This window comes from Manacus vitellinus, unplaced genomic scaffold, assembly GCF_001715985.3.
Source record: "Manacus vitellinus isolate BGI_N305 unplaced genomic scaffold, ASM171598v3 scaffold_2_pilon, whole genome shotgun sequence".
NCBI classification, from domain to species: Eukaryota; Metazoa; Chordata; class Aves; order Passeriformes; family Pipridae; genus Manacus; species Manacus vitellinus.
In genome coordinates this window covers 33,963,707-33,990,715 of record NW_021940208.1, presented here as the reverse complement: position 1 = coordinate 33,990,715, position 27,009 = coordinate 33,963,707, and the positions used below count along the sequence as shown (strand labels likewise).

General features: G+C 37.9%; 1 protein-coding gene across 1 annotated transcript in view; it reads right to left on the bottom strand.

Annotated features, from left to right (window-relative positions):
* TRPC4 (transient receptor potential cation channel subfamily C member 4) overlaps positions 1 to 27,009 on the bottom strand; it is an 85,067-nt gene that overhangs the window by 31,447 nt on the left and 26,611 nt on the right. Inside the window, exon 4 of the mRNA XM_029960989.1 lies at positions 5,730 to 6,066. Coding sequence (XP_029816849.1) covers positions 5,730 to 6,066 — 337 coding nt within the window. The remainder of the gene's footprint in view (positions 1 to 5,729; positions 6,067 to 27,009) is intronic.

The following is a 27,009-nucleotide window of genomic DNA, read 5'->3' as shown; positions in this document are numbered from 1 at the left end:
ATAAATTAAGGATCTGTTGGCAAACCTTGCAACTTTGAGCATGGGCAGCAGCTCAACACTTTCACAAAAGTTCTCTGTCTCTTTGGATAAAGCCTTGGGTTAGACACAATATCTTTTTGTGCTGGTAGATAACTTTCAGAGGGAAAATATTTTGGATTTATCCTGTTGATCCATTATAGCTACCCAGACCTGCAGTTTTACTCTTAAGGAACACATTTCAGTTTCAGGAAAAAGATACAAATGACAAATAACTTCCCAATGAAATCCATTTAAAGGTGGTTTAAGTTCTAAGACAAAAATATTTAGATACACCCTGTCTAAATTCCTATCTTGTACTGAAACCTGAGAAAATGAAAAAAAAAAAAACAATTTTCCAGAAACTGTGGCATTTCACAAAAATTTATGCCATCTCTGCAACACTGCCTTTTGTTGTTTATAATTATAATTATGGTTAAAGTCTGTGAATAATAACATCAAAATTTGCCAGAGAAAGATATGAAAGCCAGTATCCTGAACTATTTTTGCTTTCCAAAAGATTTGTGGATCCCTAGCTAATTTTGGCCTTACCTTTCCCACAAAAGGTTGGTTGCTCTGTGCTATTTTTGTTCCTTACCATTAAGTGATGGGAAGCAAGGGGTTCCTCAAGGTCAGTCTCTGCATGCCAAGATCAACAACAACCTTTCAGTATGTTTCTTGGAGAACATATTTTTGCTGGGCTGTGAAATCATTTAACTGACAAAATTAACTTTGCCCTACTATGTGGTATAGAGTTTTTCACAGTTACAAGGAGTAAGACAAGCTGCTAATGATCTAAAGCTCTCTGAAGACAAAGAAAGTCATTCCAGGGAATTCAGTGAGAATTGATGAGGCTTGAAATATCTCTTCTGCTTTACACCTGGACTGATGAACTGATCTCTGCTGAAGGTATATGAATGTAACAGAGGAGTGGAGAGGCATCCTCGCATAATTCAGGGGCTCCCAATCTCTGTGGGATATTTTGTTAACAGAGTACAGCTATTTCAAGAGAACATGCACAAAATCAAACACAAGCCTTATGCTTTTCCCTGCAGAAATGGCTGTCTGTGAGGGGAATAACCATGCACAGTGTCTGGGTCCTGCATCCGGACAGGCAAAGAGGCATCAAAGAGGCCAGAGGCACCATTTATGTCCGATCTCTCTTTCCAGGAAAGTTATACTCATATATTTATAAATATTTTTTAAATTTAGCACTGATTTTCACTAGAATACCAAAAAATGCACATGGCTACCCATATTTAACTGGAGATCATGGCACCACTGAAAGTGCTTCCCAAAGAAAAAGTGTTCTGGCTTTTTTTTCATCATCAAAACAAATCATTTTTCCTTTTCCCTCCATTTTGGAAATGGCAAGACCATTCTAGATCAAATCATAAAGTACAAAAAGCCACATATCAGCCAACATCACCAACGGCCAAAGAATAAAATAAATCTATACATATTATCCTCTACATCTGTTCCCTGGCACGTGTCAATTAATACTAACTATTTAATTTTTTACACAACACTTTCTTGACCAAATTTAGAAGATGATGCAGAAGGTACTTGGCACCCTTATGATCAATTATTCTGAAGTGTCTTGCTGTGCCATAGGTCTGCATGTACATTGTGCTAAGTACTAACAAGAATGTACACTCATATATCCCACCAGCAGTTTGCTAACCACAAATGTCTGCAGTTTGCACAGTTCCCAAACATCCACATTCTCTATAGAGTCACATACTCCAATAGCATAAACCATTCTGACAGAAAGGATGGGGAATGCATTGTTCAAGAGACCCAGTAAGGCTGCATTCCTGCTCCATGCAGTCTTCTGAACAATGTAAATACAATGAACATTTAAGTATGCCCATAAAAGAGCAAAAAACTCACCAAACAAATTTGCCTAGAAAATGTTCTCTTTGCTGCAGCCACCCTGATCAGCTGGAAGGGAACTTTTTAAAGACAACTACTGAACGCTAAGTTTGTCAGGTTGATGGTTTTCTCCTCTGAATTTTGTATCATTCTCTGGTGAACCAAATGCTCACTGCAAGGATGTTTAGTACTGCTAGGTTTGAGGCCATGGTTTAGGGCAGAAGAACAAGGTATGAAAAGTCTACAGGAATCAATATGATCCTTATGTGAGCTGCAGTTAAGGCATACAGAGGGTGAAGCTGGGTCTCATTTCATTTCCCCTCTGCATCACTGCTATCATGGTCAGAGGCTACTCAGCAATTGGATGGGGAATTTGGTGATGGAAAATATTGTTCTTCCTTGCTTTCTCCCAATATGGTATTCTTGATTTTCCTGTCCTTTTTTTCAGTGGTGATGGATTCTCAAGCATAGCACATAGGCCTATGTTTCTGTAGTGTGAAGCATCTTTCATGCTTGGGAGATCTCAACCAACAGCTAATAAGAAGAACAGAATTAATTTTCCTTATGAGCCAAGGCTTTGTTTAGATGCAAGGATGGGAGATTTTGACTCTTCTTACTGAGAGATTTTTCCTCAACTACTTCTTAAAGTTATAACAGTCTTGTTATACTGACTTATTGTTGCACGGATAATCACCACACACTGGAGCACCACTTGCGTAATCATCTAATCATGTAAAAGACAAAATTAATGCAGAAGTTTCCTTAAGAGACTTCTTAAAAAGTCGATAGTCTCCATGGAAATGCAACAAATACAGACATTTCTTGCGAGCCTACTACTTTAGCAACACTTTTAACATGTGCTAATTATGCACAGTCAGCCTTCTATTACATAGTAATACTATTTGATCTCTGGAGAGCTCAGATTGTTATGGACAGCGTTGAAACTTCTTAAATTCTATGAAATATTTGTATGCTGAAATTCATGTTGACAAGAAGGCTGAAACATAGAGCTCCTCTTCCTCTCTTCATTTTAAGAGAGATAACTATTAAAATGCAAACTACATGCAGAGCTATTTGAATTCAGAGAAAAGCAAAGAATTCTATTGTTCAAAATGTTAATAGTTTTGACATGCAGTTGCTGCTCCAGGATAACCTTTGCTTTGTGGAAAGTATTTACTTGGTCATGTTTCCAGTTTCAAAAACTATCACCCTAGAGCCACATAAGTTTTGACTCAAATGACAAAATTTTTTGTCTACATCCAGAAAATGGCAAAATATCTCTATGTATGTCATATTTAGTCTCCCTTGTGTAACTGGGAGACTCTTTTTAAGGATACTGCTTAACTGTATGGTTTGAAAATAGCCTGTAAACTAACCTTAGCTTATTGATAAGGACTTAAGGAAAGTATTAAGCTTATTAAAAAATAATTAGATTACAGCCTATATTATGTGAACAGGAAAAGAGCAGGTTTTGGCTGAGAATCACTCCTTTAAAAACAACAACAACCCCCAAAACCAACCAACTGAAATAAAATCCCCAACAACCAAAAAAAAAGAAAAAGACCCATACAAACAAAAAAAGCTAAAATAGACACATTCACCACATGCTGTAAACTGAAATGTCCTGTGGAGATGTGTGTCTGTCTCCTTCAAAGACAGGGGGAATTTAGGTGCCTAATGAATTGCCTGAGATTACAATGGGTGAATCTGAGGCCTTATTATTTAGGTGGGCTAAGGCACTACAGCAAACAAATTCTGACAGCTGAACATAGAAAATGTGAAACTGGAACAACAGGAAACCACTAGTTAGGAAACACTAGAGATCACTGTGTAAAACACATCAGTTTAGATGCAAGAGATTTTGGAAGGTGCAGTTTCTCTGAACACCACAGTCCAGATTAACCACAAACTATTTAACCACATGGTATCTGACTACTGATCTTTACCCATGCTTGTGAGGTTTTGTTTGCGCAAGAGTTTCCCGGGACTTGACCTGTACTGCTTGCAGATGACGGGTTTGTTCAAAACAGGCAGTACTAGTGTAATCTGGCCATATGTGTCTATACTGCAAATATTAAAGCTCCTTTTAGAAATGATATGCATCTTGACAGTCGTAATTCTCAGGGTTAATGGCTTCTTCAACCAAGTGCTTTGGGATGTGGGTTACTCAAACCTCTTCCTAAGTAAACAATGCTGTTAGAGGTTGAGGGCGATGGAGATTCTTCCTTTTCCCACTGCATGTTTTCTGGAGAGGAGCTAATCGCCAAAATTTTAGAACTGCCTTTACCTTCTCAAATTGTGCCTTTTTCTCTGGTCTCTGTTAAAAGACAGATTAATGAAACCATTCACTTTGGCATGTCACCCAGCAAAGGACAACACAGTTTACAGTGAGGGCTGGTGGTGAGAACAGCTGTGCTACCATGGGGGAAATCTCAGAAAGCAGTTCACGTGTGGAAGGCAGGTCCTTCTGACAGGCTCTCTACAAGTAAGTGTACACGGGGTTTCCAGTCATGCATATTTGTTCTCCTACATGAAAGAGAGATGTAGACCTCCTGCTTCCCACAGTGCTCTACCAAGGTAGAGAAAAAGCCACTAAATTATTGCTGTCTGGAACATCAGGCACTGCCAATCAGTGTATTATGTATTCAACACTGCATTGTAAATTATATAGGATCAATGATACCAAAAGCCTTGTTAGTTTCATTATTCTAAAAGAACCCAGGTGTTTGGGAAAAAGAGAAGAGACACTATCTTAATGGGAAGCTCTGGGAGAGGTAACAGTATCAAAATCCCTCCAAAATTTCAGAAAAGTTTGTGCATGAACCTGTCTATGCGATGATGATTTTAATGAATATATGAAACTTAAATTTTTGCAGTTAAGACTACTAAATCCCTCCTATAAATTAATTTCAGTGTGTTTGGCCTCATCTGGTCCAAGTTATGTTGATTCCTAAAATAAGAAACAGGGAAGAGACCACTGCACACTGAGAGGTAGACAGGCAAAGGTAGGGAGGACCTAGGATACTTCTAAGATCACAGGAAGACAGGAAGGAAAAATCACACAGGAAGACATTTAAGGATGACATGGCCCACACAAAGTAGGCTTCCAATAATCCCAGACTGAAATTTTTATTTTTAAACTATCAGGATAGAGTGGTAATATTTTCTTCCTTTTTAAAAGTGCTAGGGAATTTTTTTATTCCTTCTGATGTAGAACATTTGCTTTTAAGTTGCATGACAAGTTCTCATCACTGTTCTTGCACAGAAAAATTACTCTGCATGCATATTTTAATGAAAATACTCACTTGAAAATGCTGGTCATCATATTTTCAATACATGTGTCTGTCATATTAGAAGGAAGCATACTGTAGGTAACTAAGGTTAATAATAACACTTCAGAAATTACATTATGCCTCATTCCAATACATGAAAAATAATTATTGTGGCAAAGGGATCCTTTTTTTAAAGTAGACTAACAAATTAAAAAAATGGACACTTACAAGAATCAGAAAAATTTCTGGCTTGAAGAAAATAGATATTAAAAAGAATAACAATATGTATGTTTCAGGCTCTGCTTAATCACAGGAAGGAACCCCTGATATACTTTTTTTCCCCCTCACTGTAATACATCAGATGGTGAAACTTTGAATTTTTAAACTCTGGTGTTTGTCTATGTTGTCAACTACTCTTGCTAGGTATTGGAGGAGACGGACCATTTTCCTGCTTTGGTAGGTCAATAACTCATGACAGAACTCTACTGTACTCTGCCTCAGGAATGCATGGCAAAACTGCAGGGGTCAAAACACTTTTCACTGTATTTTCTTTAGTAATACATTTACCCAGGACCCACGGTAATATCATCCACTCGACGATGGTTGGTGGCGGTCCCTGCATGCTCAGGTCTGACCTGTCGATGTGCTGAGAGGCAAGCAACAGCAGGAACAGAAAAGTCAAGTAGGATGCAGTATGGCAGATAAATTTGATAAATGGCTTTCTGATGAACAGCCCTAATGGGCTTTTAGGAGCTATCAGGTAGCACACAGAGAAGACTGGAAAAAGGAGTCCTATCACAACACATGTCAACATCTTCACAACCCAGTGTCGCCTCCGCCATCCGGGGAACTCGTCGTACCAGCGGGATGCGAGCAGCTGCTGGCAGTTGGGCTGAGCAACAAACTACAGAGAGAAGAAAGGAAGACAATTAGTTTTTTGTTACCTCTGCAAAGTTCTTTGCATGCTACGTCCGTTAAGTAATTTTTAGATAGAGATTTAAAAAGAAAAAAAATCCATAGCCTATGCAAGCTCACCCACACTGACAATATCAGTAAGACAGGGCCAGGTCAGCCTGCCTTTCCTTCAATGCAAAAAGTATACTACAAAGCTATCAGCATTTACTTTTCACAGTAAAGCTTGACTTCCCCATACAAGGAGCCAAAAGATTGCAACACAAGTATTTCCATTATTTAACCAGCAACATTTCTGGAGAATTCACAGAACATGAGGTGGAAGCCAATATGAAACGAACAGCACAACTGAAATCTGTAAGCAGTGAAACTGAATTCCACAGCCATGAACAAACTCTTCTCAGTATGTTCCCTGCTAACTCTCTAAAAATCAGGCTTACATGTTTTAATACTGACAAAACTCTTAAAAATACATGACTAAAGTCTTTCACGATAGGAACTAAGCACTAGCATTCCCCACTGTTTCACTAACCCTTGCCAGGATATACTCCTGTCCTGTGCAATATTTTATGCTCTGTCTGATCCTTAAAATTTAATTTCATCAAAAAACCTCAAACTCATATTTAATATTTTTCAGATAGTTTTTTACAGGAGCTTTAAGTATATTCAAGGTTTTATGTCATACCTTTCACTGATCACTAGTTCCTGTTTCCCTAATGTTTTCTTTTATAAAGGGGACACAGAGTAACCCTATCCTAGAGTTGACACAAAACGCATAAAATAGAAACAAACAAACACAAGCCTCCACAACAAACAATAAAACAACAAAAAAACAAACCAATTGCATAAAACAAACAAATAAGTGGGAAAAAAACAAACAAAAAACCCGCAACAACACAAAAAGAGAAAAGAAAGAAAATAAGCATTTTTCTTCTGTTACTGTGGTGAGTTGACCCTGCTGGATGCCAGGTGCCCACCAACACTGCACTATTACTCCACTCCTCAGCTGGGTAGGGGAAGAAGAAAAGATATAAGGAAAGGCTAGTGGGTCGAGATAAGGACAGAGAGAGATCACTCACCAGTTACCATCACAGACAAAACAGACTCAACTTTGGGAAATTAGTTTATTACTCATCAAAGCAGAGTAGGATAAACAGAAATAAAAGCAAATCTTAAAAATAGCTTCCTCCTACCCCTCCCTTCTTCCCAGGCTTAACTTCACTCCAGAATTCTTTATCTCCACCTCTACACTGGTGCAGAGGGATGGGGAATGGGGGCTGAGGTCAGTTCATCACACATTGTCCCTTCTGCTCCTTCCTCCTCAAGGGAAGGAATCCTCACACTCTTCCCCTGCTCCATCGTGGGGTCCCTTCCATGGCAGACAGTGCCCCGTGAATGACTACGACATGAGTCCTTCCCTCTGGCTCCAGTTCTTCATGAGCTGCTCCTGTGTGGGTCCCTTTCCACAGGGTGCAGCCCTTTCAGGAACAGACTGCTTCAGCATCGATCCCCCATGGGGTCACACATTCTACTAGAAAAATTTCTCCAGTGTGGGCTCCTCTCTTCACAGGTCCTGCCAGGAGCCTGCAGCAGTGCAGACTTCCCATGGGGTCACAGCCTCCTTTGGCCATCCACCTGCTCCAGTGTGAAGTCCCTTAGGGACTGCAGGTGAGTATTTGTTCCACCATGGACCTCCATGGGCTGCACGGGGACAGTCTGCCACAAGATGGTCTTCTTCACCACCTGCAGGGGAATCTCTGCTCTGATGCTCAGAGCACCTCCTTCCCCTCTTTCTCCACTGACCTTGGTGCAGAGTTGTTTTGCTCGCATATTCTCACTCCTCTGTTCCCTGTCTGAAGTTGTTCCTGTGCAGTAACTTTCCCCTTCTTAAATCTGCTATCTCAAGGTGCTACCACCACCACTGATGGGCTTGGCCTTGGCCAGCGTCAGGTCTTGGAGCCAGCTGGCATCAAACATGAGGGAAGGGAGCTTCTTACAGAAGCCACCCCCGTAGCTACCCTCACTAACAAAATCCTGCCACGCAAACACAATACACTTACACATATATGTGTATTACATACATACACTGGATTAATTATATAGTAAAGCTATGCAGAAACATTTTTTTCTCTTATAACAAAATTGTTTATTTACACCAAATAATTTCAGATTTGAACTCTAATCAAATGCACCTAGTTTGGGATTTTATATTATTTTGATAATACTTATAACCACGGGAACCAAGTTCCTTTGGGGATGAATAATAGGTAACTTCTCAAACAGTTTCTAAAATCACTGGGATTACTACTGTTAGAAAATTCTATTTAGTTTGGAATGAAATGAGAGCCAGCACCCATCTTTCTATATATGTCTGGAACTTGTCAGAATTGATAACCTGAGCCAAATTCAAACCTGTGTCATGCTAGTGTCTTTAGCAGGGACATATTTACCCAGCTGTCTCTGACTGTTGTGAAAGAGAAGAAAATTTACTCATACCATAAGAATCTTAAAAATAGCCTTACAGAAGAGTAACGGAGTGTACTACTCCATTAGGAAAAATGCATTCTCAAGGTTTCAGGGTGTTGTTTTCTAGGTAAAAATGTCTGGAATAACAGATGGTTTCAAAGTTATTTTTTAACGGAGGGGAGGTGTCCCTACAAAATTTTTACTCAATTTGCTTGAGTACATACAGATTAGTGTGTTGCTTGACTAGTGAAAACGTGAGACTTGTGGACTAATTCCTCAGTAAAATATTTTCCTCTTTTTGCCCCAGAGTGTGCCAGGTCCATGTTTTTTTCCTCAACTTCATAATATCTTCCTATTATGTATCCTGTCACCTAAAAGTAACCAGTTCTTAAGTCTCGCCTGTGCCCCCTTTCTCGACACCTTTGGGCCACCCTCACAGTATTTGGGACCCATGTGAAGGAACAGCTTTCAGTGGCTAGCAAAGACTGGTGATAGGTATAGGTAACCTACTCCTTACCAAGCACAGCCAAAAGAGAACTAATTTCTCATGCTGTAATGTCAAGAAAACTAAGTGAAAGGAGGGTTTTTTCCAATGTCCACCAAGTACTGGGCTGTCCTGGATCTGGGCAGACCAGAAATGATGCAGAGGTACCTCATGCCATGAGGAGATGCTTGCTGACTGAACCATCTGGAGAGTCCTCTACAGAGGGGTGGGTACTGGGTTGCTTAGTTCTAATCTTTAAACAGATTAATATGCAAAACTGCCAGTGTTAATAGAGAAAGCACTTTTGTGCAGGCTTAAAAAAATGTTCCTTGTCTCCTAATACCAGCGTTGGGACTGTGTTGCTAAGGTACAATGTGTTAAAGACAATGACTGTGTTCTGAGGTATAGGAAGTTTTTCAGTAAATGCAGAAAACTTTCAAATCCCAGACATCAAAGAGTCAATTTTTTAAATCATAATTTTAAAAGAAATTTAATATGACTGTGACAAGACAGTTCTAGCACTGGTTGGATCCTCTGACTATAGGAGAAAATTTATATAGAGTATACATTCAATATGCCTAGAGTCAGGGGGAGCACCACTGGTAACGTACTTTAAATTACTTACTTGACATAAAATATATAAGAAGCAATTAATGGTATGGAGCAAACATATAAAATACTATGTCAGCATTTTAGGAGCTGCATGCATAGGGAAGCAGTTCTAGTACTGCAGGAAAAGGTCTATAACAGAAAACAAAACATGTTACCTACAGATGATATAATGAATTTCTGAGAGGTCCAAATATCCAGTTTCATGCTGTTAGTTTTTATGTAACAACATACTGGCAAGGTTAGTTAACAATGTCATGAAGCAACAAAAGTATCTGGCTCTTCACTTTTCTTTCTGGTTCTGCGTTTCACTGGCCATATAAGATATGCTATGACACACTACAAAGTATTCTCTGGACAACTGGAAAACTACCCTAAATCTCTTGCTGACACTCCTTTTAAATTATGCTTTTCTGTTTCATTTATCAAGGAATTGTATGATGCTATTAAAAATGTCCAAATTAATTTTCACAAATTTGACTACTTCCTTCATTTTTGCGGTCAAGAGATTGTCATCATATGCTGTGAAATATGTTCAGTAGTGATATCAGCATTTACTACATTAGCTAAATAATGAAAGAAGTTTTTGAATGGGGAACAGTTGATGCACCCTGAAGAAAAGTGTACTCAATGGTGAACCCTACAGCCTTGTTCTTCAGCCACACAGAGAAGGGGAGCTGGTCACTGCACACTGCATCTCCCTTTTGTCCTTGTGGACCTATTTCCTCCAGAGAAAATGAGGGGAATATGTTGTGAACCTACTGTTTATCTTCACGTGTAATAAATTAGTATTTGAGTGCATACAGGAACTGGCAGCAGGGAAGCCTTCCTGGGACTCACAGTGTAAATGCTGGCTGTATAGGCTGTCTCAGAAACATTACTCACAGGTAAAAACCAGTTCTACAGATCAAGTAAGTTTATTGGTGGTTATTATATTTTATTACTGATCCTGAATTCTTATTACACTTGAACTTTTGATTTATCCACTGAAAAGCTCTTCTCTACAGAAAAAAAAGAAAAAAGAAAAAATGTCTTCATGGCAAAATTTTTTGGTCAACTGACATTTCTACTATAACTACTATAAACCTTTCTATTAAAAAGAAACAGTAGAACTGGGTGGAAAAAATATAGTTCCAAGCATAAGACAATTCCTGTATAAATGGATGGCATCACATCTAAGATGATCACATATTAAAGCTAAGTGGACATATAAGTCCTCTGCTGAACTAGGAGCTAAAAATTTTTTTAAAAAAATATTTTACACAAGTATTTTGTGACTAGCAGAAATAGAAATACTCTGTGACATTATTTGCCAGTTCTGCATTGCTATGCAAAAATATTTTCATGGTAGTATAATTTTTCTTCCTTAATTGGAGATATAATATTCTGAGGTATTCCCTTACTATTCTTGAGTATCTTTTGTACTGTCAGTATTATGTTGTTTAACTTTGACAGTGTCTCCATATAATTAGCAATCAGCAAGTTTATATTTTCACATTACAATGGTTTCCAGTAGCTTCCACCAGTTTGTAATTATGCAAGCAATTTTGCTATAATGATTATTCCTGGTTTCACATCTTTAGCTTCTTCATAGAGTCTGCCCATCTGAAAATGTTTTGGTATTCATTCTCTTAGTTGTCATGCTGGGAATTGGCTCTTCCCTGAGACTGGTGAAAAACAGAAATTATTCACAGTGCCAGCAAAAATAATCTGGTATAAATAATAGCAGAGCCTGATTATAGTGATATTCAAACATATATATAAAGCAGAATTTCACTTTTACTGCTGATTAAATCTGATCTTTAGTTTTGCTATAATACATATCTCTCAGTGGAAATGATGAAGAAATGACACAAGTAATACTATTTATTGTATATGGTCTTTAGAGAAATAATACTTCCATATACCATCAGAAAAAGTCAAGTCAGTTCTTTACTGTACCAAAATTTAAGTATTTTTTAAGTAATTTTTTATTAGGAAATATGCAAAGATATAAAAAATGTCCACTTATAATAGGGTACTCATTTATACACTTACAAAGCAGTCTAACAAAATCTGAGGTCTAAATTAAATTCTCATTCTGATATCAGTAGGTGGTTTAGTATATATTATATAAAAAAAGGATGCTATTTGTCATCTAGAAATGAAAGCTGGAAAAGTTATTTCCTTTCTGATTTAAGTTCAAGTGAGCTATGCTGAAGCACAAAGAACTATTCCTGATAGCATTCTCTAACAGGAATGTTAAAGATCTTTTGGGGGGGAGGAACCAGGTGAAAATGTTTATCATAAAGTTTCTTATTAATACTTCTTTAAAGTCATGGCCAGATTCTTTGCTGTACTGGTAGGAAAGGTTAGCTCTGAGGTCTGCTGCTTTATCACACACAGTTCCCAATGATTGTGTTCCAGTTCGACAAAAATTAAGCTCAGTTGCTTTTTCTTTCTCTGCAACATTTTACTTTTCATATTTTACATATTTTCACAGACATTTAATAGAAACCCAAGCTCTTCTATTTAGTTTAACTTCAAATTTACATTTCAAAATTCTCTTGGTCGTGAAAAGTATATTTGCTTGGCACTAAAGACAGATTCAAGTCCCGGTCTCATTAAGTAGATTCCTAAATTTGTTAGATTGCTTCTCCCTCTAGAGACACCACTGCATGTTCTTTTCTGCATCTTCCCCCAAAGGCTGTATTTGTGGATTTCAGCACTTACTCTATGAGGACCACTTCATTAAGACAAATAACACTGAATTGCAATTTAAATGCTTTAACATTACCGACTGGATCAGCACATTTTGCTTTCTAAAAGCTAGTGACTGTGTTCTGGACTCCTTTGGGTATAGTTATACTGTCTGTTTTCCACCTCAGGCCAGAAGCCCTGATTCCTGTGCCAATTACTATGAATCTTCTCATGTCCATCCCATCTAAACCTTGTGCCAACTGGAGCAGACCATCATTATAAACATGATTCTTACTGTACACAAACCACTGGTCAGCTTCTTCTCAGTTCTATCTGCAGTTGTGCCATTACAGGAACTAATGAGCTCGGTGTCATGGTTTAGCCCCACCTGGCAAACAAGTACCAGGCAGCTGCCTGCTCACCAACCCATCCATCGCAGTGGGATGGGGAAGAGAATTAGAAAAAGGTAAAAAACATGGCTTGAAATAAGAACAGTTTAATAACTGAACTAAAGTAAAATATAACAACAACAACAATAATAATAATAATAAAGAAAAGGAAAGAGAGGAATAAAACCCAAACAAAACAAGTAATGCACAATACAGTTGCTCACCCCCCACTCACCAATGCCCATCCAATCCCCAAGCAGTGATTGGCCCCTCCCAGCCAGCTTCCCCCAGTTTATATACTGGGCATAGTTGGGGTCAGCTGTCCTGGCCATATTCCCTCCCAGCCTCTTGTGCACCTGCTCACTGGCAGACCATGAGACACTGAAAAGTTCTTGACTTAGGATAAGCACTACTTAGCAACAACGAAAACATCACTGTGTTATCAACATTATTCTCATACTAAATCCAAAACACAGCACTATACCAGCTACTAAGAAGAACTTTATCTCAGATGAAAACAGGACACTTGGGATCAGAGCACCAGAGCACACCAGCTTGTATATCATCAGGGCAACCTGTGTCAGATCAGGTCTCCATAGCAAAACAAATTCACAGCACAGATGCTTTCATCATAAAATCCAGAGTTTACATTCCTCTTACCAAGAATAGAATACAATGTTTGGGGATCTTATTATAACTATTCTATTGTTTAAGTTCAAATATGAGGAGGAAGGAAACAAAAGGAAAACATAAAAGTGAAGACTGAATGTTAAAAGGATTAATTAACATTATTATACAAACAATGACATTGCAGGTTTTAATATTTTAAATTTCTCATTTGCCACATCAACACAAGCAGAAGCTCTTACTGTGATTCATTACTCCTCAGTAAAATGAATCAACACAGAGAAAACTATTAAATATCTATTAAATAAGTCAAGAATTATGTGTAACTGCAGAGATTCTGATTAATTGCTTTTAAAAGGCAACAGCAACTGAAACTAGAATGAAGTTCTAAGGAACCAGCTATGCATGAATAGCACTGTTAGACTTTCCAGTGGTAAAGAAAAGCGAATCGGTTGTTGGGCTGTGGGATGAGTGTGTAAAATAGCTCCAAACTTTAGAACTGTGATGCTGGTATAATACTTCTAGTTCCCATTCTGGGAAAGTGTTAGAACCACCACAATTTAAAACATTTTTGCAGGGAAAAACAATTGCAAAATCCCTGTAAGTATCTGCAGAGAGAATACACTATGAACTTATTTCTGTTATATTGGATGCCTGGTTTTGCCCACCCAGCTGTATTTCAATACATAGCAAACAAAAAATAAGACTGATATTTATATGCAAAATCCGGCACTTAGGACAGAATAACCCTGTGCAACAGTACAGGCTGTTTCATGGTTTAGAGGGTAGCTTTGCAGAAAAGATCTGGGGACACCAATAAGCAAAAGGATGAATATGAGTGTGCACATACTTGAGTAGTCTCTGTAATTTCAATCCTATTATTCCCAAAGCACTCTTCAAATACCTCTGGCACCAAGTTTACTGTCTGCACTAATAGCTTCTACAAAATACACTAACTCAAAGGGAATAGAAATAGTAGCAGATCAGTCTCCCAGTATTCATTCTAACACTAGGTAAATTGAGGCAATAAACATATTTTGTCTATAATCTCAAAAGTTCAAGTTCATTTCAGTAGACCAAAATCAATATATAGTCTAAGAAACTTCATATATCAACACACAGGTTGTAAAAAGAAAAAAAACCACACCTCTGGACCAGTGAGCGACTAGCACGTATCTTAAAGCTCCTTTCCAGCCTAAATGATTCTATGATTCTATGTTTCTTATATCCAAGATGGTTCTGTGTCCTGTTTTGGTAAGCATTAGCAGCCAAAAGGAGTTAGGATTTAAGTTAGTTACAGGCCCACCATATGACAAAATCAATGAGTTCCCTCACGTCCAGATAATTCTACCACTTTGTCTACTTCGTGACAGAAGGAAAAGTTACAAATTAATAAAGCAACCTTTCAAAATTCATGAGGGAGCTGCAAATATGTTGAAAGCAACTAAAGAACATAACACAGTGTGAGTTTAATTGGAGAAAAATTAGCTGTGAAAAGCTTTGAGTGAGAGACAGGAAGGAAAGAATTTGGAACTGCTAGATTTTTCTTCTGGGTATTTCTTGCTCCAGTGAGAATTTCTATTGGCATCACTGGAGACCACCCTGATCCCCATTTGTGCAGTTTGTTGCAGAGACCAAACAAGGCAGAGAGACATTCTTAGCTCCATTTTCCTTTATTGATCATCCTTTCAGATTTGAGCAGGGTATTGAGCTATTTGGAAGAAACCTGACCACAAAATTTTTAATTCTTTCTTTTCTCCATTTTCAGGCTTGTTTTGCCTGTTACTGTGAATAGAAACCTTGGACGAGTGATATTTTGTCACACTATTTATTCTTTTCTATGAAAACAATGGCAATCACTTTCCAATAGCACCAGGCAAATGTAGATTTCACTCTGTTAGCTTAGCTTTATGAGGTGCCATCATGCATCCTTGTATGCAAAATGGATGTAAGCATAACTGTTCTTGACTCCATGCTTATGCTGTTCTAGCCAAGTGTTAAGTGAGCCAACAGCAGAATCATGTTGAACTCCAAGGTTTCCCAGTTTCTTTAGAAGTGACTGTTTATGATGTGAAGCTTGTGTGGAACTGATGATACCAAAGTTCCCCAAAATCAGTGGGAATCCAGTTCCTGGAAAGCATAGCACAAATTTGAAGGCTGACTGAATATAAAATTAGATGAGGGAAAAATAAAAACACAGACTGATTACAAAGGCATTCAAACTAAATAAAGCAATAAACAGCAAATTTTTCTTTTGAAAGTTCTCCATTAACATAAGTAGATCTGGCTTTGTAGTTTCACAAATACTTAGGAACAGAATGTATATAATCACTCAAGATACTTTTCTTTCTCTTCAAATATTTACACGCTTTTTATCTTTAGGTTCCTCTTGTTTAACTTGGCTGTGTGTTTATCTGAGAATGTTAAGGGCTGAGAAATCAGATTAATCACCCAGTTCCTACATAAAGACTAAGCTGAAATGATAAGTCTTTGGCAAGGATGCTCAGTGAGCACTATTCTGAGACCATTTGCAGGAGATACGCATGTGAGTCTTTAACAGATTTTCTGTTATTCTGCATCGATTTTATCAGTCACGAGTAGTCATGTGTGACTTCTGTGGTTTAAACACAGAATATGAATCCCTGAAAGTATTGCAAGGGAGTATAATTGCTTGCTCAAAAGCCTTGCTCTCCAAAAGCTAGTTACACCTAAGAATAGGTTGTGGTTGAAGAAAATTACCTTCTCTTGTGAACAGACCTAAGAAATACTGTGCTTTCACATTATGGGAAGATACCCACTACAGCTGTTAATGAAATTCTGTATACTCAGCATCTGCCAGCCTGGATAAATAATTACAGTCCTTGAGTTGTTCTTTCCCTTATGAAGCTCTGTAATTTGTGGCAAAACATTTGAGTTTGGGTATCACGGATGAAAACCTGAAGTTACTCTTGCTGTACAGATGCCTGAACACTGATGGTTTCTTTCATGATGAACCAATGATGAAGGAATCAATAAAGAGCTCATTTTACTTGAGCTTTACATGCTTTACTTTTAGGGATGTTTAGGCCTCACCTAGACTGAAGAAATCAGTGACTGAGTCTGAGTACTTGACCCCAGTCATACCCATTACCTATTGACTCTCACCTGGTTCCATTTTTCACCTCTCCAGCCATCTCTATGCAAGGAAAATCAGCAACTTGCTGTAGGCTGTTTGCATACAAATCCCTTTCTGTGTTAGACTGGCCATACTGGGTAACCCAGCAGATGCTTTTCTTTGCCCAACTTTCCTAGTATTTTCTTATGGAGATGGAGTAGAACAGATTGGCTTATAGTTCAAGGTAAAGGAAAATATTTTATCTTAAAGTGTGGAAGAAAATGATACTTTGTAAAAAGCTAGAGGTGGAAGAAGCATATGTGGAATGATAAAAGCAAGGGTTGTTTCAGTCCCTGAAGGTTTGAGGCTACATTCTTTCTTGACAAATCAGACAATTCATTCACTGACAAGAGAAATACACTCCATAGGCTGTTGTCACTGCCTGGATGACGTGTATGCCCAGGATTCTGCTCCAGCAAGTCAGAAAGGGTACATTTCTAAGAAAGAGCTGCTGTTTAAGCCTTGTGAAAGATAGTTCGCTGGTACTCTGAAGGAATATTTTCTTCTGTTTTCTTTGTTCTCTTCTGTGCTGTTTCCTGATCATATCATGAAATCATGATTTTTTAAACTGAAATTTATTTGAGAATCAGACATACATTACAATTAAGAATAAAGAAACTTATTGTATAGTAAGAGAACAGTAAATAAAGAGAGGAAAAAAATCTCAGGCAAACCTACAAAAACCACTGAAGTTCCTATGTGAAATGCATTTTAAATTTAGATTGTATGTGTACCTTTACCATCCTCTGCACCTATATATAACATACAGACTTTAGCAAAATCAACTGGGTGGAGGACTTCTCTTGTGGCTGACAGACAGGCTGGGGGATGTCTCCAGAGCTAAAGTCATCTTCAGTCATGTTCTTTTTTTCCACAAAATCCAGCCTGTAGCTGCAAAGGTCTCATGCTAATGCCATCAAATACTGTAGTCAGGGATGCAAGACATCTACTTTACCACACACCTCTCATAAATTTACACCTAAAATACCTGCTTCCTGAGGTTGTGGTGGTGAGACCCTAGTTTCTCCTTGTTACTTACTACTGCCCACTTTGTGTCAGTCAATTCCAACCCTTACAGAATCTGTAGTGCTCCCAAATCCAGCCTCTATCAACACAACAAAATGGTGATTTCTTCAGCATCCAAATGCTTCAGTGAGAGGTTGAGAGGAGCCAGCCAAAAAAATCCATACTTCATAACTAAACCATAAAGTGAACTAAATTATGTTATAATTTTGCAGGGAAACAGCAGCAGCAGCACTCTTAAGTTTTAACTGTGAACTCCTTTAGGGTTTTGCATAAGAACTTCAAGGACAATCCAACATCAGTCATTTTTTGTGGGGAATTTTAGAAACTCCAGCATGGGATGTGACACACAAACCCCTTAATTCTCTAACCTTGACAGTTCACAAAGGTGAAAACTCACCTCCTATTTTGAAAAGAAGACTTAATGGCAGATATATCATCGCTACTGCTTTGGGGAAATGTTTTTCCTTCTTTGAAGTACTGAACTTGCTGAACTTGCTATGAAACCCAGCTTTTCCACAGAAATTGAAGGAGAATAGAAGCCAAAGGACCAATGGCTAAAAGAATAATATTTATGTTTGTATTGGTAGAATATTTATATTGGCAGTGTTATGACTGGTTGATTTACATTAATTGCATTTGTGAAGGAAGGAAAGCAGTAAGGAAGGGAACTTATTTCCCTTCATTTTCTTTTTGAAAATTATAGGATAATAATTTTCACCTAAATGTTTTGAAGTGGAATCATCATATTTGTTGAAAAGTTGGTATAGGAAGAATAATATACATTTGCTAAATAATCCATTGTTTAATTACTTTGTTTCTTTTACTACTTTTACTTCTAATATAAGTATTTGTATTTTGTTCCCATGAAAAGAACATTTGTAAACTGAACACTTTCACATTCTATCTTCTGATGCAATAAATAATTTTATACTGATCCACCCTTTTGCTTCCTTAACTCCTATTGCTTGGTCCTTGGAGTACTGCTATGATATTAATAAGAACAGCATTATTCTTTCTGTACCCTTAAAATCTGTTTGAGGTTGAGAAGTTATAAAAATGCTTCTCCCTTTATGCTTTCAACTGAGATGCCAGGGCATGTGCTGGCAAACATCTGAGAAAATGTAAGGTAGCAAGATTTCTCAATACCAAAGGAGAGGAGAGATGAGTATGCGTCATCCTCTGTATTCTTGATGACAGAGGCTTCCAAGCACACTGGCTACAAAATATATGTTTCTTCAGTTCTTGTCATCAGATCATAGAAAATCCAGCCTAGAATGGACCTCAGGAGGTCTCTTGTCCAATCTTCAGCTCAAACCAGGGTCACCTGTGAGATCAGACTGGGTTTCTCAGGGTTTTATCCAGTTAAGTCTTAAAAATCCCCAAGGATGGAGACAGCACAACCTCTCTGGGAAACCTATTCTACTGTTTGACTGTCCTCCTGTGGAAAGCTTTTTTTTGTTCTTCATATTCATTCCAAAAGTTTCTTCTTTCAGCAGATAACCATTGTTCATAATCCTTCCACCATGAAACACTGTGAAGAGAATCATCATAGAATCATAGAACACTTTGCGTTGGAAGGGCCCTTAAAGATCATCCGGTTCCAAGGATATTTGCATTGACAGACCCAAAGCTGGATGTGATTCTATGAGTGCTAATTAGAGTGGGACAATCTTCAATACACTACTTAAGTTCCTTTTACTACAGCCCAGGTTATTGTTACCCTTCTTTGCTGCTTGTGCTTGTTCAGATGGAGGTGCTCATATCTCCAGCTTCTTGAGGCTTGAGGGCTTCCAGGTGGGCTTAAACCACAGCACCATCCAATCATTTTTTTTACCTATCTTTTTCTTCCCTTCAGACTGCAAAGTTTTAACTTGATTACAACAACACAGTGAGAAATGGTGCCAAAAGCCTTGTTAAACTTAGGGTAAATATCTTTGGCCACAAATCTGGTTAGTGTCCAAGTGGTGTTTCTGTGGCATGCTGGATTTGACCGGGATAGAGTTATTTTCTTCATGGTAGTTAGCATGTTTTGGATTTGTGCTGGAAACAGGGCTGATAATAAAGAGATGTTTTTGCTCTTACTGAGCAGTGCCTCATAGAGTCAAGGCTTTCTTCTGCCTCTCACCCTACCCCACGAGCAAGTGGACTGGAGATATACAAGAAGTTGAGAAGGGATACAGCCAGGACAACTGACCCAGCCGACCAAAGGAATAGTCCATACCATATGAAATTAGGCTCAGCATATAAACTAAAGGGAAGAAGAAGAAAGGGTGGACATTCTGAGTGATGGTGCCTGTCTTCCCAAGTTAAACATGATGGAGCCTGGCTTTCCTGGATATGGCTGAACACTTGCCTGCCCATGGGAAATAGGGAATGAATTCCTTGTTTTGCTTTGCTTGCATGTGTGGCTTTTGCTTTATTTATTAAACTGTCTTTATCTTAACCCATGAGTTTTCTCAGTTTTACTCTTCTGATTTTCTTCCCCATCCCACGAGGGGAGAGTGAGAAAGCAGATGTATGATGCTTAGTTTTCAGATATGGTGCTTATGTTTACTCTAACTGCAAGTTGCAACAGAAAAGCAAGACAATCTAAAACCAATATAGTCTTAAGTATTGATAGGATCTTGTTTAAACATCATACATGTACATTGTAATTTGCAATGATTATATCTGGAAAGATCAGTCTGAAAAGAAAAAGTTCTCCTATGGCCAGACTAATTTTGCCAAGGTTTAATACAGAACAAAGAAAATTTTTTCACAGTCCAATTAGGAAGATATAACCTTAATATACTATGATAATGTATATTCCACCTTCATCCAGGTGTTATTATGCTACTTACCTTTAATTTGATTTGACTACAACATAGAGAATAGGGCCACATGCAGTTAAAGAAAATATTTTTTCAGTGAATATTAAAGCTTTATCATTTATTTCAAGATTTTGAGTGGTTTCAAATAAATTCACTACAGGTTTCCAGCTTTGGAAATAATGATGAAGAAATGCCTCAACACAAGTGGAGTCTTGCAGGCTGTCATAGCCTCTAACAGTTCTCTCTTGCAAAACTTTCTGCTTAATCTTCAGAATTTTCATGCAAAATTGAGGATTTTTCCCTCAGACCAAACTTCTGAAATGCAGCTTTGCATGATGCTTACTTCTCCAAGCAGATTCTTAGATCACACAATGCATTAGAAGGGATTCCTGTAAACAGGTTCATCATTTCAGTTTAAGGGGCTTTTCCAGTTCTCAGAAAAACAGAATATCAAGACTTAAAAAAAGATAGCTTTTTCCCACTGTTACCCACCTTACAGAAATTACATACTATTCTTCTTTTTAGCCTGAACAACACATCTAGTTGTATGAAAAAAACCCTAGAAGTTCAAATGCCAACACTCAAACTTGAGCATCATATGACTTTCAAAACACAAGTTCTTTTTTGTCATACCAGTATCATATTCAACATCTCTCTTAATTTTTTTACTTTAACTCCTGGATTTGTAAAGTTTAGAAAATATTATTCTCTATTCAATCAAACATAGTTCTGATCTCTTTGGAGGCACAAGAGTGAGTTTCTCTAACAGGCATTTGTTTTTCTCATAAATCTTTTGTTTGATAATGGTTGTACACATTGATGGAGGCAATGGATGAAGAAGCCCTTCGCTATTTTAATCTTGATAGCTAAGACTTACAATAAATCAAGGGGTAAGGAAGAAGAGAGGAATGTTCTGTAGACATCTGGTGGAACAATGAGAAGATAGATTAAAAGAATGAGCAGACAGGCCTAAAACAAGTTTGCTTTGGCTCTCTTGTTTTATTGTTCAATAAACATGCATCTTAATGGAGAAAGCCAGGCAGTGAAAAAATCTGCACTATAACAGCATGCCGAAGCTTCAGTCAACATGTTCAGATTTGCCTCAACTGGTTAAGCAGTTTTAGCCCAATTACACCTAGCACAGGAAGGGCACAGTTACTTCTTGGACAGGAGGACAGAAAGCTTTGTGTAAAGGCCTCCTATGAGACATGCAAGAGGAGTTGCTTAACCTTGTCCTGTGATCTAAGGACAGGAAAAATAGAAAGAATAGAAAATTAGAAATATTTAACTATACTCCTCTATGAGTTAGATGCCTGTATGAGCTATTTATGCTACAGGGGCAGTTACCAGGGCTGAAATAATAAGAATTATTTGAAGCTCCTGAGCTTTGCCAAAATACCTTGCAGTGGGGAGTGAAGCATAGCTGCTGGTGCAACTGTGGCAAAAGGTGTGTGGAGCAGGAGGAAAGAGCTGCACAAGGGAAGGGTTGGTAGAAGTCAGGAATGGAGACCAGGAATGGAGACAGCCAGAAGATGCAAATCTCACAACAGCTCAGTCTGGGGCTCCTCATCCAGACAAGCTAAATAACTTCAGCTGTGGGCTAGATGCTCTTGCAGGGGTGAGAAGAAAAACAGCCAGATCCCCAGAAATTACATGGAGGGAGGAAAGAGGGCTGTAAACTCCTAAAGTTATAGGTTTACATGTATAACCTACATGTATAGGTTTACATGTATAATTTATTTATTCACCTTGTTCAAGTTTTTTTTTCTCTGAAGTTCTATTTCTCAAGTAAATGTTTTGTAATTCTAAGTAGAAAAAAAAATAGCTCATGGTGCTAAATCTACCCAGGTTTGTAGGGAAACTTTTAGGTGCATTAGTAGAGATGCCTTCAAACCAAAGAGTTGTGCACTGCTGGTTAGAGGTTTGGAATACTGGTTGTTCCTATTTGAGGCAGACATCCCAGCACCATTTCTTATAAGGAAGACATGGAAAAGGAACAGAAATGAGATATTTACACTGTACTTCATTAACAGTAAGTCTCCTCTTTGAGTTAATTACTTCTAGCAAGGGTTCAAAATAAAAAGACATTGCTGTCAGTTCATGAACAGTTTAACTAAAACTGTGATGAGAGGCTTGCAGCTTGTGTGTAGCATATAGCATTCGAAGGTTATTGATGCCTTCTGAGACATTGTTAATTAGTTATTGCTGAGATTCATTTCCCCTTAGGTGGGCTCTAAGTCTTCAGAATTTGAAATCTCTGTTACCACAGGGTAGAAACTGCAGTTGATGCAATAACTTGTCTAACTCACATCTACATTTTCAGTGCCTAGTGAAGTAATTCTTCTAATTGAAGCACCCTGTTTCCCTACCCAGCCAAGAGAGAGATGTTTCTGGAGTTAACTTACAAGTCTTATCTTGAGCAGACAGGATCCCCCTCTGTGCATACCTTTGTCTTTTGACCATATAAGGAATTTGCTCACATACTCTTGGAGAATTGCTTCACCACAACTAAATGCTGTATTTAGTAGATGTGCCCTGTGATTTAAGAACATTTTTCTTAGCAGCAATAAGAATAGCTTCCACAGGGACACCCACACTTCATTTAGTCCTGTTTGACTAACTTGATTTCCTTCTATAACAAGGTGACCTGCTTACTGGTTGAGGGAAAGGCTGTGGATGTTGTCCACCTGGACCTTAGTAAAGTCTTTCACACCATTTCCCACATCATTCTCCTGAAGAAACTGGAAGCTCATGGCCTGGTTCGGCTAACCTTCACAGGTTAAAAAACCCTGTCTGGATGGCCAGGCCCAGAGAATGGTGGTGAATGGAGTTATATCCAGATGGTGTCCGGTCACTAGTGGTGCCCCCAGAGCTCAGTATTGGGGCCATTACTGTTAATTCTCTTTATCAATGACCTGGATGAGGGGATCAAATGCAATTTTCAGATGTCAAGTTGGGTTGAAGTGTTGATCTGCTGGCAAATAGGAAGGTTCTACAGAGGGATCTGGACAGGCTGGATTGATGGGTTGAGGCCAAAAGTATGAGGTTCAACAAGACTAAGTGCCGGGTCCTGCACTTGGGTCACAACAACCCCATGCAGCACTACAGGCTAGGGGAAGAGTTAATGGAAAGCTGCTCTGCACAAAAGGACCTGGGGGTGCTGGTTGATAGAAGCTGAACATGAGTCAGCAGTATGCCCAGATGGCCAGGAAGGCCAATGACATACTGGGCTGTATCAAGAATAGTATGACCAGCAGGACCAGAGCAGTAATCATTCCCTGCACTCAGCACTGATGAGGCTACACCTTGAATTCTAAGTTCAGCTTTGGACTCCTCACTACAAGAAGGACATTGAGGTCCTGGAGGATGTTCAGAGAAGGACAATGAAGTTGGTAAAGGGTCTGGAGTGCAAGTCTTATGAGGAGTGGCTGAGGGAATTAGGGTTATTTAGCCTGGAGAAGAGAAGGCTCAGGAGAGACCTTATCACTCTCCACAACTACTTGAATAGAGGTTGTGGTGAGGTGGTTGTAGGTCTCTTCTCCCAAGTAATGAGTGATAGAATGAGAGGAAATGGCCTCAAGTTGCATCAGGGAGGTTTAGACTGGATATTAGGAAAAAAATTCTTTGCCGAAACAGTTGTCAAGAACTGGAACAGGCTCTTCAGGGAAGCGGTAGAGTCACCATCCCTGGAGGTATTTAAAAGACATGTAGATGTGGCACCTAGGGACATGGTTTAGTGGTGGACTTTGGAGTGCTGGGTTAATGGTTGGTTGATCCTAAAGGTCCTTTCCAACCAAAATGATTCTATAATCAATTAGAGGAAGACTTTAAGTATGTGTAGCGGATAAGCTACTTACATAATTCATACTATTTAACAATCTGTGGAGTCTTTATCTGTAAACACAGAGATTTTTACATGATTTACAAAGCAAACATAGGACCTGGTTTAGAGTACCTGGCTCTTGCCTGAAAAGATGTTTATCAAACTTTTTGAATACTGTGGCTGAGAGTCTGCAGAAATGGGTCTTTTGGATACACGGACCCAAATGTGCATATATCACTCCTCTCAGTTATGTGATTCTTAGACTAAACATCTCTTCCTTTGGTGTCAAAAATGTCCAAATATTATCAGAGTCTGTTTTTTGTGAGGTTTTGTTATTTTTTACAGGGAGACTTGTGAGTGCACCTTTGCAGTCTTTTGACAAATATTCATATACACAGTGACTTGCTACACATGGCTGCTGTGTCCCTGCTTATGTTTCAGGTGTGGGGTTTTTTTAAACATAGGATGGTTCTTAAGATACTGTGTTTCCAAAGTAATTCCTACTTGCAGAGTTAGTAATTCAGGTTTTTGCATCTGAAAGATTTTTAATGAGAAATCCATTATAATAAAAATTAAAAACACTACTAAGAACATGGTAATTTTTGGTTTCAGTACTTTAAAATTATTTTTTCTAGGCATTGCTGAGAGACGTAATTTTGAAAAGGTAATTCTTGCTTTCTATCATGCTTATATTGGTTTCTATAGTAATATGCTATGGATAATATTAGGTATAAGAATTTCATTCTCCAAACTGTTAAAGTCCAAGTAGAGTAAGAAGAAACTGTAGACAAACAAAATCCTTTATTGAAATAAAGTGTTTAGACATCAACCTGAAATTACACATTTGAAATGATTTGACATGTTTTTTTACTGAAAATCTCATTGAATTTTTGAAATTATGTAAAACATTTCTATTTCACTGTCTGTATTTTGCATTAAAAACTAGAAAGAACTGATGATTACATTTTAAAAAGTCCTCTTTAGAGCAAAAGCAAACAGATGGTTATTATCAAAACAAACAACTTTCTTTTTTATCATGTAGCATAACTTTTCTAGAAAACAAGACTGAGCTATGAAATCCAATTATCATATTTTGTATTTAAGATTTAATCTAGTCTGAACTGATTTCCCTAAAATATTTTCCCTGAAATTCTTTCTAATAAAGCCTGTACTCTTGTTAAATCTAAATGTTTTTAAACGTGTGAAATTGTTAAACCTACTCCCTCTTTAACTCTGCCCCTTTGCCAGTCCAGGGTCTGCAGCTGCTCACAACTCAGCAAAACAGGGCTGCCCCTGGGAAGGGGAAGCTGCTAGAAGGTCAGCTAGGGGTATTTGGAAGAGATCTAGTAGTTAAGCAGCTGCATGTTTGGTAAACATGAGGAGAAGTGAAAAATTAGAGATAGTTCTATGTTTTAAATCAAACCTTTTAAAAAGTTAATTCATGATCAGGAAAAATACCCCTCCAGAATTTTAGAAAATTCAGTTCTTCCTTCTTTAGATACATCTCAACATGATACATAACACTGCAAGGAGGCTAGATAAACTATGCATTCATTTTGGGTTTTTAAAAATAAAAGCAGAAAAAAGCTTATTAAAATGTTTCCAGAGCATCAAACTGAAATCTGTAGAATTTAACCTGTTTACATCCAGATAATATAAAGTATTCCAAATTTACCAATTATCTTGTATTTGGTGAGGAAGAGAAAGATGATCAGCCTAAACTAAGAATGGAAACGATAAAGAAAAGAAAAAAATAAAACCAAACCAAACCACCTAGCATTTATTCCTTTGAAAAGTGAAAGAGAAAAGGTTAAGTTACATACTTTAAATTTTATATTTCCTCCGTGTTGATATCAGAATGTCTAATAAAAAAGCACAATGAGACAGTACTGCCAATAATTATAACCTCATCCTGTTACTATGTTTAAATTTATACAGCTACAGTTTAAATGGCATGAGACAGTTAGTATGAGGTGAAATGAAATAGAGGTATGAATTACTTGTATAAGTATTTAAATTCCACTAATTAAACTTACTGTGAAACAAGAGGATATTGATTCAGTCTATTTATCTCCTCTCTTCTTTATTTCACAAATAAGGGAAAATTAGTAAGCATTGCACTTTTTAACATTTTTGTAGTTATATGCTTAACACCTAAATAGAACCAAAGCTAAAAGAAAGTTAACTAAAGAGTGAGAGACACTGGGATTTTGGTGTGATTTCTCTATTAAAAACTCTCAGTATAGGAGAGAGAACATGCAGTTCACAATGAGTGGCAAAGATAACTGTCTTCTAATCATTAAAGACTGCTACTATTCTCTGCTACTTAATTGCATTTTTGCACCAGAGGCTTGAAATTTACTTGAGCTCAGATTTTCTTGTGAATCATACACAGAACTGGGGAGTTCCCTTCTACATCCTTGAGTGAAGCTGCAGTTAAATCAGATAACATTTTTATTTGGTTCAGAACAATGGGAAACTTATTTCTCATTGCACATTCTGTGCTTAGAATGAATAGAATGAACAGAATCCAAAGCAATGAAATTGTGACAGCCTTTATAAAACCAAGCTCTCCCTTAGTTGAGATAATATTATACAGCATATAATTGGACAATAAAATGTTTGTGCCCAATGCAGGGTGGCTGCATGACTTCAGAGAATCTCCCTTTTCTGCTGCTGGTTTTAGACCAGGTAGCAGTAGGTGTCAGAAACAGGCACCATAAGCATCAGCAATGTGTCTGTGCTTAAAATCAAACAGCATCATGAACAGAAAAAAAAGGTACCTTGGATGTTCTATCCTATGTGCTATGCTAAAAAGAAACTGTGGGCAAGCACGCAAAACATACATCCTGGCAGATACTCCCTAGT